The 11,642-nt window shown below is 39.8% G+C and overlaps 1 protein-coding gene across 2 annotated transcripts; it reads right to left on the bottom strand.

The window, feature by feature from the left end:
- Positions 1-2,229: 2,229 nt before the first annotated feature.
- LOC122838168 (kynurenine--oxoglutarate transaminase 3-like) lies at positions 2,230-11,444 on the bottom strand. Of its 2 annotated transcripts, none has more exons than XM_044128589.1 (14): positions 11,320-11,444; positions 9,637-9,724; positions 9,348-9,409; positions 8,654-8,798; positions 7,684-7,833; positions 7,518-7,604; positions 6,869-6,991; positions 6,674-6,794; positions 6,482-6,558; positions 6,311-6,400; positions 4,654-4,840; positions 4,434-4,507; positions 4,270-4,356; positions 2,230-4,015 (listed from the first exon to the last, which is right to left on the bottom strand). In XM_044128589.1, exons 2-14 carry the CDS (start codon positions 9,721-9,723, stop codon positions 3,959-3,961), a joined length of 1,347 nt encoding a protein of 448 aa, XP_043984524.1. In that variant the 5' UTR covers position 9,724; positions 11,320-11,444; the 3' UTR covers positions 2,230-3,958. The 2 variants fall into 2 exon arrangements, with proteins under 2 accessions (XP_043984524.1, XP_043984525.1); XM_044128590.1 differs by having other exon boundaries at positions 11,316-11,388.
- Between the last annotated feature and the right edge of the window lie 198 nt (positions 11,445-11,642).

Below are 11,642 nucleotides of genomic sequence, written 5' to 3'. Positions count from 1 at the left end.
GGGTCACCGGGGCCCCTCAGGAGCCAGGCCTGGAGGTGGGGCTTTTACCCCTAGAGCTCGGCCGGGCTCAGACCGAAGAGGAAACATGGGTCCCCCTTCCAACGGGCTCACCACCTGTGGGAGGGGCCAAAGGGGTTGGGTGCAGTGTGTGATGGGTGGCCGAGGGAGGGGCCCTGGCGGTCCAATCCTCGGTTGCAGAAGCTGGCTTTTGGGACGTGGAATGTCAGTTGCTGCTGCAATTGGTGGAAAAGGTTGTCCTAAAAATTAACCCTTAAACCCGAACACAAGCACATGCCACACTTTTCAGAAATGTATTTGTAAAATCTTGAATTATTTTCTTTCTCTTCACTATTATGCACTACTTTGGTTTTGCTCTGACACATAAAATTGTAGTAAAATCATTTGTGACCATAACATGACAAGTTGAGGGATACATTCTTTTGGCAATGTAATTTTAAACGACATATAATTCGTTAAATCTACATAACCTTAGTTCTAGTGTAAATTTGGACCATCTTCTGCTGTAAACAATGAGGGTTTTTATTTTATTAGAGTCTCCCTGATGCTTCTGTACTGTTTTCCCATCCAACAGCAGCAAACAGGAAAATGAATGCAAAAGTAAATATCACAGTTTGTTTTTAATCCACTAAATGGTTTTGGTTTTTGTTGTTTTCAAACTATTACTGCTGCAGAATTTAAGCAAAACAAACCCTGTGTCACAGGACAAAGAGTTCTGCCGCAGTCCTGTGTACTTTGTCTCCCTCTAGTGGTTCAACACAGCCATTGACTTTGCTCCAGCTCTGGTAGAAAATCTGACAGTGTACATCAGGGGTGTCAAGCTCCAGTCCTCAAGGGCCGCTGTCCTGCAGTTTTTAGATGTGCCACAGGTACAAAACACTGGAATGAAATGGCTTAATTACCTCCTCCTTGTGTAGACCAGTTCTCCAAAGCCTTGCTAATGACCTAATTATTCTTTTCAGGTGTGGTGCAGCGGAGGCACATCTAAAAGTTGCAGGACAGCGGCCCTCGAGGACTGCAGTTTGACACCCCTGGTGTACATCCATGTCTAACTCAGTAATGTTTAGATTTAATTTTCAATCAATCAATCAATCAATCAAACTTTATTTGTATAGCACATTTCAGCAGCTAGGCATTTCAAAGTGCTTTACATCAAATCAAACACAAAAACACAATGCAACATAGAATCAACAATAAAACACAACATAGTCAGCAATAAATTTGCAATTGATTAGGTTTCTAATAAAACTCTAAACAAGTGGGTTTTTAGTTGAGATTTAAAGGAAGTCAGTGTTTCAGCTGTTTTACAGTTTTCTGGAAGTTTGTTCCAGATTTTTGGTGCATAGATGCTAAATGCCGCTTCTCCTCGTTTGGTTCTGGTTCTGGGGATGCAGAGCAGACCAGAACCAGAAGACCTGAGAAGTCTGGAAGGTTTATACAACAGCAGCAGACCTTTAATGTATTGTGGTGCTAAACCATTCAGTGATTTATAAACTAACAACAGTATTTTAAACTCTATTCTTTGAGCTACAGGGAGCCAGTGGAGAGACTTTAAAACTGGTGTTATGTGCTCTATCTTCCTGGTTTTAGTGAGAACACGAGCAGCAGCATTCTGGATCAGCTGTAGCTGTTTGATTGATTTGTTGGACAGACCTGTGATGACGCCATTACAATAATCAATACGACTGAAGATAAACGCATGGATGAGTTTCTCTAGATCTGGCTGAGACATTAGTCCTTTAATCCTGTAAATGTTCTTCAGGTGATTGAAGGCCGACTTTGTAACTGTCTTTACGTGGCTCTGAAGGTTCAGGTCAGAGTCCATCACTACTCCCAGGTTTCTGGCCTGATCACTGGTTTTTAGTTGTAATAACTGAAGCTGTGCACTGACTCTAGATCGTTCCTCTTTAGGTCCAAAAATAATAACTTCAGTTTTGTTTTTGTTCAGCTGGAGGAAGTTTTGGCACATCCACACATTTATCTGTTCTAAGCATCTGTTCAGTGATTGGATGGGTTCTGAGTCTCCTGGTGACATCGTAATGTAGAGCTGTGTGTCATCTGCATAGTTATGGTAGCTGATATTATTTCCTGTTATAACCTGAGCTAGTGGAAGCATATAGATATTGAATAAGAGGGGTCCTAGGATTGAACCTTGGGGTACCCCACATGTGACTTTTGACCTCTTTGATGAGAAGTTTCCAATTGAAACAAAGAAATCCCTGTTCTTTATGTACGATTCAAACCAGTTAAGCACTGGACCGGAGAGTCCGACCCAACTCTCCAGTCGATTCAGTAATATGTCATGGTCAACAGTGTCAAAAGCTGCACTTTTGACACTGTGAAAACATGATTTAGCTTTACAATATATTTCCTAGTCTGGCTTATTTATATAGTTGGGTGTATAAGATATGCTTTTATTTGTATAATTAGCTCTTTTATCAGTTACCTCTCCTATTTAACCATATCAGTGATTTTTATTTCAATTTTTTTTTCAGTTTTTTTTCCCCACCAACCAGTTTTTGAAGCCCTTATTAATCTTTTAAATAATTATGCCTCCACTTTTAGCTTTTGGTCAGGACATTTAGAATTTTAATTATGGACCTTTTTATCTTCACCTTTAGCCTTGTCAACATTTCATGCACTACTAGCTTTTAAAATCTTGTTGCTGTTTTCTACACCAATCCTTAAACTATTTTTTACCCTTTGGGCTAATGTACCTTTTTCTTTTTAACAGCCAACTTTTAAATGGCCGCATGCCTTGTAATGCAGAGTTTCCTACTGGTTCATGTTGAAGGTTTACTGGGCCTCTAAAATGAGCAATTTTCATGCCTTCAAGTCAAATGTCAGTGGAAAACAAGCTCTGCAGCTTACAATAAAACTGCTTAGAGAAAGATAATTAAGAATCCAACTTACAGCACTCTGCTAACATTCTATGAACAGTTTTTTTCTTAACATTTTTCAAGTGACAACCACATTTTACTGCATTTACAGCTGCACGTCTCAACCAGCTTCGCAAAAACTCAGACTGTGACTATTGTTTTCCTAGTCCTGCCACAAGTGAGAAAAATGTTACCCAAAGCAACCTGCCCCTGAGAGAAAGTTATTTGCCCCTGAACCTAGTAACTGGTGATGCCACTATTTATCTTTTTTTTTTTTTTTTTACATTTAATCTCCTGAGTTTAAGTCATGAACTGAGGTCGGCCATTCAGTTTGAAAGCCTACTTTACGTTGTCAGAAAAGTTCAACTTTATACATCTCTTAACCCAACAGGTCTGACAGTAATCACAGTGAAACTAAAATGAATTTTAAAAAAAGACACACAGTATTTTGATGTCATTGTAGTTAAGAGTATTTTTTTACTAATATGGCAATTAGCTTGAAGCAACATGAAGGTGACAAAAATGTTAAAACGGTAACAGTGTTGGGGATGGTTCTTCAGAATTCCTGGTGGTTCTTCAGTGCATTTATTTTTTCTTCTCTACAGTTATTTGGTAAATAAATGACATTCAATATTTCAGAACAGGAGATTTTTACTACATTTGTTTTTGCATTCCAGGGTATTTAAGTGACAGTATTATGTATTTTCCAGACATATAGTGTCATTTTACAGCAGAATTAAGTAACTATGTTATCTTCAGTTGTTATAAAAATGCCATGTATATGTGTGTGTGTGTGTTGAAATGTACCTTAAAAAAATTTACTTTGCAATTTGGCACCTTGAATTCGTGCCTCTGTCTCTTTAAGAAGCTTCTGCTCTTTCTAGGCACTCAAAACAAAACAAAAAATAACACTCATGAACAAATCAAAGCAACACTCCAAGTGTGTCTTTCATGATTGAATAACATAACACCATGATGCAAACTTGATTTTACATAATCCTGCCCCTATAAAAATATTCTTATTTCCGGTTAATTCCCATTTGTTCAAACTCTACATCCTGCTAAACTTTCCCCCAGTTTTTTAAGATGTTCCCTGCTGCTTCCAGAGTGCTGGCTTCCTGTAAAACAAAGAGAACACAAATCTCAGGTTAGAAAACCTTCCACTGCTCTGTGTAATAACGCCGACCAGTCACATTCATAAAGTCACACATTTTATATTTTTCCTTCAGATTTTTAAAGATCCAGCAGTCTAGATCTAATCCTTCTATTGATCACACAGAACTGAATTTCTAATTTTAAAACGCAGTAAGGTTTGTCTCCAGAAAGAAATGAATGGTGGCACATTCTGCTCCATGGACATGTTACGGCCTACCTTTATGAAGCACAGGCGAATATATTTCTCAAACTGCTCCTTGGAATCCTCTCCGACGAACGCTGTGACAGGAATAGCAGCTAATTTCTGTAAGAAACCACTTATCAGGACTTTGATTTATGACAATTTCCAGCACGAGTAATCTCACCAAAAACTATTCTTACCTTTTCTTTAATCATCCACTTAACAAACTTGTAGTCGTAGGCTTCGTCGTCGCCCATGTGGGACAGGTCCTGATCTAAAATAAATCCAATTCAGGATTGGAAACGTCGCTTAGCGAAGTAAGAACGAGGAAAAACTACAGAGTTGTGTTCTGTGACGAGGAAGTCTGACTTTATGTTACTGTGGCGACTGATGCTGGAGTCAGTTTGGTCAGTAACTCACTGAGAGGCGTGACGTCTACCAGCATGAAGTAGCCTCCCTCTGGGATGATCGGAGTCATCCCGGCCTCCTGCAGGATGGCGGCCAGTCGGTCCCTCTTCCCCTCCAGTTCCTCAGCCAGTGAAGAGAAATAACAGTCGGGCTGACCCATCAGCTTGTAGTTCAGCAGCAAACCCTGAGCCACTGCCTCCTGAACGGCAGCACAGAAAAACTATCAGCTCCTTCTAAAGTCTTGATATTATTTCACATTTAGTCAAATTACATCCACAAACTTCATTTTTCATATTAGGACTTTATGTTCAACTGAGAACAAAACTGCTCTGGAGAGCAGAGAGGTAAGTCGGTCAGAGCCCTGTGGTAGCCACCGCTAGCTACTAATCAGAAATATTAAATCCGATGCTATACCAACATGAAACGTAGTGGAAGCTAATGCCAAAGAACGCAGATGTCAACCATTTTGATCAGCACCATGTGTCAATGACGTAACGTGTTTGTTATCGCCCACAACAGGGTCAAACTTGGCATTGCACACCTAAAAGTACGGTTTAAACTTCAGGAAGTGATTCTTTGAACAGACTTTTCACTCATGGCTCCAGTTTTTACTTGTTGGGTTTTGCTAAATCTGTTGCTGATTTTGTCCAGTTGACCACAGCACACAGGTCGTCATCTTGAAACCCCACACTGGGTCCCAGAGAGATCATTTTCCACCTTCATGTTGTTTTTCTCGTGTAATGACAGGACAGGGCCATAATGGCTACAGCCTGGCTGTCTATGGGTTATGTTGTTCTTGTTGTCTTTTTTTTTTCCTTAGCCGAGTGGTACTGAAACAAATTTGGTTGTGAATCATCAACAATAAAGACTGATACTGACGTCAGAAGATGTACACGATGTAGTTCTACACTGATGCATTCTGGGAACATAATTTGTTGCAGAGACAAAAATTTTCTCAAAATAATTCATATATGTAACATTTTGCATATTCATTTATGTAACACCTCTGACTGATCTTTTATTGACGTGTATTTTTCTTTGAACCTCATATGCTTGCTTGTTGTATACTTGCCACTTGCTCAATAAAAATAATAAAAAGAGAACTTCAGGACAGGAAATTGAACTGTGCAAACAGTCTTCATCCACTTCCAAACAGGAGCATGAATATAAATAAAAACTTCAACATAGATGTCAAACTTTATTCAACTGAAGGTTTACTTAACAGCTGAATAAATTTGTGCTTTAGAATGTATCCGGAAAAAAAATATTTGTTGGAAGCTAAGTCCACTAAATTTTTTCAAAGTTAGTAAAACGCTAAAAAATTAGCTTTACTATTAGCGGAAACGTGCCCCCCATTCTCCCATCAGCTCTGAATCATGTTTATTTACCCTAATTCAACCTATGCATATATGTATATATGCTTAAATATAAAATGTTAGTACAATTGAGAGCAAACTGGAACCAAAGTGAAAGTCTTTGCATTCACAAAACCGGTCAACAAAAACAACAAAGATTTGCTTCTGGAAAACAAAGCTTCCTTTTCCTTCCACTTCCACCGTGTGACAGTCAATCACAACAAGTCCTCATAAATAAACATAGAGGTTTGTTGTTGTAACCAACTAAATATGAAAGAGCCATGAGTTCGTGTAAACGGCTGTGTGTGACGTACCTGTAGAGGTGTAGGGCAGGTGTACAGCGTGTTCTGCATGACGGTCTGCAGGTGTTTTATCAAGTGCTCAGGTCCTATTGACCAACCCAGCTGGAACAAACAGGTAAACAGAACACAGCATGAAAGAAAAGCTCACTAGGAAACCAAACTCTTGATGGAGCGTTTCCTCACCTTCCAGCCGGTAACACTAAAGGTTTTCCCTGCACTGCCGATGGTTATCGTTCTGTCCCACATTCCAGGCAGAGTGGCTGCAAAGAAACACCCCAGTTCCACATTATTATTTACTTTTATCATAAAGCATACACCCAATTACTTTCGTCTTTCCTAACTTCTGTCAGTAAGTGAACCAAAGTGGAAACGCACCGATCTTGACGTGCTGGTGTCCCTTATAGACGAGCCACTCGTAAACCTCGTCGCTGAAGCACAGCGCGTCGTGTTTGATGCAGAGGTCTGCGATCACCTGCAGCTCGCCTCTGGTAAAAACCTGCAGGAGAAAAAGTACGGTTGGCGCAACAAGTACCACCAGTCCAGTGAGTGGTGGCCCAGGCGTGTACTCACCTTCCCTATAGGATTGTTGGGGGTATTGATGATGATTGCTTTCGTCTTGGAGCTGAACTTTGCAGAGAGCTCGTCTGGGTCGAGATACCAGTCGCCACTTGAGTCTGTCTTCTTCCCAGGTTTCTGGAATATGGCAGAGGAAAACTTATATTATGAATCCAAACAACAACACCAAGGAATGATAAGGATCAGTTCTGCATTTATCAATAAATATATACAAACTTTGCATTAAAAAAGCATGTACAATGTTTTATAAACGAGACACCAGGACTGTCACAAAACTTAGAACTGGTTCCCTCCTCCAGAGATGTTGTGGACCCCATTTCTCTTCCAAAAGCTTTTTGAAACGTGTGAAGTGCGCATTGTGTCATGGTAACGTCCAAACAGCCAGAGATTAGCAGAATAATTCTCAAAAACATGATCAAAATCAACATACATGATCAAAATCAACATACATACAGTACAGACCAAAAGTTTGGACACGAGTGTGAGTCCAAACCTTTGGTCTGTACTGTATGTTTATCTAACCCAAAATGCACCTGGGTTATCAGTCCCCAAAGCTAAATTTTAATTTCCTGTTTGGTGGGACAGAGAAGAGAACAATTTCTAATTGTCAAGTTTCTGGCATTGACTTCCAGACGAAACTTACAGGCCGTAATGGGATCAACACAGGCTTGGCTCCGGCCATTCTGACCATCGGCAAGTAGCAATCAAAGAAAGGTTCCACTATGATCACCTGTGGAAAGTTTAGATGATGAATAAATCTACTATATTGTCACACGTACATGGTTAGAAATGTACATATGGAAGCTCACCTCGTCTCCTTCATCCACCAGGCCCTGCATGGTGCTAAATAAGGAACCATAACCCCCGACTGTGACCAGGATTTCTTTAAGAGGGTCAACCTGGCGACCGTAAACCTTCCCATACACCTGAGAAAGGGCCTTCACTAAGGATGGGTGACCCTGTTGAATCAGTGGAGAGGCGAATATAAGACAGTTAATATTGAATCTATCGATATCAATAACTGATAACACAGAAAGTAAGGAGTTTTATCATAAAATATGTCCTGCCTGCAAAATCAGTGTACCTGCAGCTTTCAACAAATCAAATTTAAGGCTTGTTAATGCCACCTGGAATGAAATTTAAGACTGAAAAAACTAAATATGGAGAATGGTTGGCGGATCTTGCTGCATTACAAAAAGGCGTAGAAAATTCTATAAAATGTCTGCGGTCTGTTTGTGGATCTTGGCAGCAGCTTTGTTCTTCTCACACTGCATATGGCGCTAGACAGCCTTAACCGCCGTGGTGCCTAGCTTAAAAGCTTTTTTTTTTCTCTTAACCACATACATGTTGGCAGCTCAAGTGAGTCTGAGGCGAAAACAGATCTCATCCAGCCTGCTAGAGATAAACTTGCACCGACGATAGATGCAAACAATGCCAGCAGAAGCATATTAGCAGCAAGTTAGCATTAGCATCAACCACCTCAAGCCACAGAATGGAATCAAGATGATTGTGGGTACCTCAGACCTTTCCCTGACAGAAAAGTCCCCAGAATTAAAAAAAAAACATTAAATACTCCTGCCACGACAAAAATCTGTGGTTAACATACATAAGAACAACTTATATAAAATATATATATATATTTAAGACATTTTAAGACCTTAATTTTCTGCACATATTTTAATACTTTTTGAGGCGTATTTGCGCCTCTGTTGTTTGTATTTTTTAGATGTGAGCTTCTCTGTGACCACCACCAGGACTGCAGGGGTTCTTTAAACCTACAAATCCTCTGGTGTACTGGTTCATGCGGTCCACTGACGCGGCCTTCGCCAAAGCCTCCTTGACGTAAGAAGGCGGGGGGATGTCTGGAAAGCCCTGGCCGAGGTTGACGATGGATGGGTCGGCTGCTACTGACGTGAACGCCACCCTGTGGAGAAGAGGTGAACTGTTACCGGACAGAACAGAGCTAATATGCATTTAGGACTCTTATTTAAGAGTAAAACACTGCGAAATACAGATGCTTTCAATCGAATATCCATTCATTGACTCTGTTTATTTTCTGTTTTAATGAAATCTGCATAACCATCCTTATCTGTTTGACACCCAAAGGATGGCATGTATTGTTTAGTGATACCAGTAACTAAAAATCACCAAATCCAGTTAAAAACCATGAACATGAATATATCAGAAGCTGTGGAACTATTGACTTCCAGTGACAGACTTCTTCAGAGCTCGAGCAGCAACAGAAAAGGCACCACCTCTACTAAAAGGTCACAAACTGGGAGAAGGGGAGAGGAGTTTGCATAAATAATCAGGCATCAGTCGACAGGGCTTTAGAAAACAAGAAAGATGAAGAGTTTAAACTGAAAACAGGTCAATGTATACCATAAAAAGCTCTAGACCTGCGTTTTACAATATGAACACAGTAAATAGTGCATGTAAAGTTGTTTAAATGCTTTAATTCTTCGTCACTTACCAAACATTTTTGTCCAGTCCCTCAATTCTCTTAGCGTGAGTGTGCCTTGACGCCATTACAGGCTGTAAAAGAGTAACAAAATGCATCTCACTGCTCGAAGTGCTAACTACGTTAATGTTTGCCGCATTCCACATAAAGCCTCTTAAGCCAGGCCACAGAGTGCACTCAGAGAGCAGCTCAAAGTGGGTTAGTCATCAACTGCAGGAGTTGGCTATGCCTACAGCTTTGAGGAGAGTGTCAAACACCAACCGTGCGCTGGTTGTGTGAAGCTGTGTGAAGTGTTTTCTACCTGTGAAGTACAAAACCTCCGGCAGCTTGTGGGAGACGAACGACGTGTGAACCAGACGGCGTCCAGGATCCGCCGTGTAAAGCTCATCCTGGACGAACAGAGAACAAAAGCGCAACGGAAAGCTGGAAATATTAGGGACTTCTTCTGGATACTCCGCTAAAACGTCAAGTTCTGATTAGATATTTCAAAACTTTTTTTTTTTAATTTTACTTTTTTTTTTTTACGTTTCACAATAAATGGGAAAACACACAAAAACCTTCATTGACCTGGTTGCAAAACTACACCACAAATTTAAAATCTGAATAATTGCAGAGAGGTTGCACAGGTTTAGAAGCATCACAAATAAGAAAGGTATCAGTCTGAAGAAGGGAACAGACAATAACTCAAAGTATTATTTATAAAATATGACTCAGTAAATGCCGTCTCCAATAACTCAAGGAAATACAGGACAAGAAGAACATTAAAACAAGACATACTTGGATAACTACAAGGTTTCCCCCAGAAAACTTGCTAAGCCTGGTGGTTGGGGGCTAGCAGTCATTCATCCAGCGGTCCGTCGTGGTTTTGAGTTAAAAATTGTTTAAAGTTGACAGGAAATTTGAAAATATCACTTGATAATTATATTTTACTGAAAGGCTGGAAGATTAACACCTAAACACAAACTATAAAGTCTTTAAAAAATGCAAATGTTTTAGAAAGACATATATGAGCAACGCTTATCCTAGTGGGGGAACAAGTAAAGTCTGGTGGCCGACCAGGCTTACGATACACTGGGGGAAACCCTGAACTAAGTTGTTGCAAAGTTTCTTATTTGTTTTGTACAGATTGTAACAGATATTTTTGTTTTCAACAACTCTGTGAAGAATAGGCGTCATGTTAAATGTTGTGGAAATTTGAAGGGATTTAGCCTTTATCTAATTTAATTATGATAACCTGCCACTTTGAATTTGTGGCTTTTATTTATGTCTGGAATAAAACAGAAATTAAATAACAAAAAAAGCAGCCTGAAGGCAACTTATCAAATTTCTGAACATACACAGTTAAATAAGGTGTAAAGTGTTAATTAAATCTTTCTAGTGAGTTAATTTAATTATACATTTCATATATTATTATTTATGAAAATGTGGTATTTGTGGAGCGCCATAAAATTTACATATAGATTAAGTGAATCAATCATTTGTGGGTAAATAATAATTATGTTTTTGTTTTTTACAAATAAAATATGTAACTGTTGCAGTTTAAACATGAACCCTTCTAGGGGGCGAATCAACTGTCCCTTGGCTGTTGTTAAAATTTTAAAACACTAGGTGGCGCCAATGTGAGTTTTAACATTCAAGGGGGGTTTATGAAATAGGGGCAAAGTGTCAATTCAAGTGCATTGAAATAAACCATCAGGCTTGCATAGATAAAAACCTCTGTGGAGGTTTTCACCAACATGTTTGCAGCACAGCGCAGTTTTCCGTCACTGTCCATGTCTTTGCCACAGACAGCTGCTGCTGGAAAGCCAGTCGGGAAGCTTGCTAGCACTGGCTAATGGTAGTTAATGTTATGGCTGCAGGATCCTACCAATGTTCGCTATGCAACTCTGTGATAAATGCCTCTAACAACAGTCAGCCCATAAGATACGAGTTGTACGCTCTGACAGAGCTTCAGCTAGCAGAGCAGCAGCAACAACTTACTTACTGTAGCTGTGCTGTTCTTACTAAGCTCCAGTGTTCCAGCAGGAAGACACTTCTCTTCTCTCGCTAGAAAATAGAATGCTGCGTTTGTAAACATCGGAAGAGGCACTTAGGAGGGGCGAAGTAAGCGTGAGACATGGTCTCACGAAAATAAATAAATAAATAATAATGATATGATTGAAAAAGCAAATAGAAAGACAGTCACGTTGACCGTTAATGTCACCGTGAAATATTATACGTCGCGTTTTTTCCTCGTCTTTTCAATTTTAAATGCAATATTGTTGCAATATTTCTGGCATAGTGACCAGTAAAATAGAACCGAGAATA

The sequence above is a fragment of the Gambusia affinis genome, linkage group LG10 (assembly GCF_019740435.1).
Source record: "Gambusia affinis linkage group LG10, SWU_Gaff_1.0, whole genome shotgun sequence".
In the NCBI taxonomy this organism is placed as follows: Eukaryota; Metazoa; Chordata; class Actinopteri; order Cyprinodontiformes; family Poeciliidae; genus Gambusia; species Gambusia affinis.
Note: the sequence above shows the minus strand (reverse complement) of the source record. Positions and strands in the feature narration are given on the sequence as shown.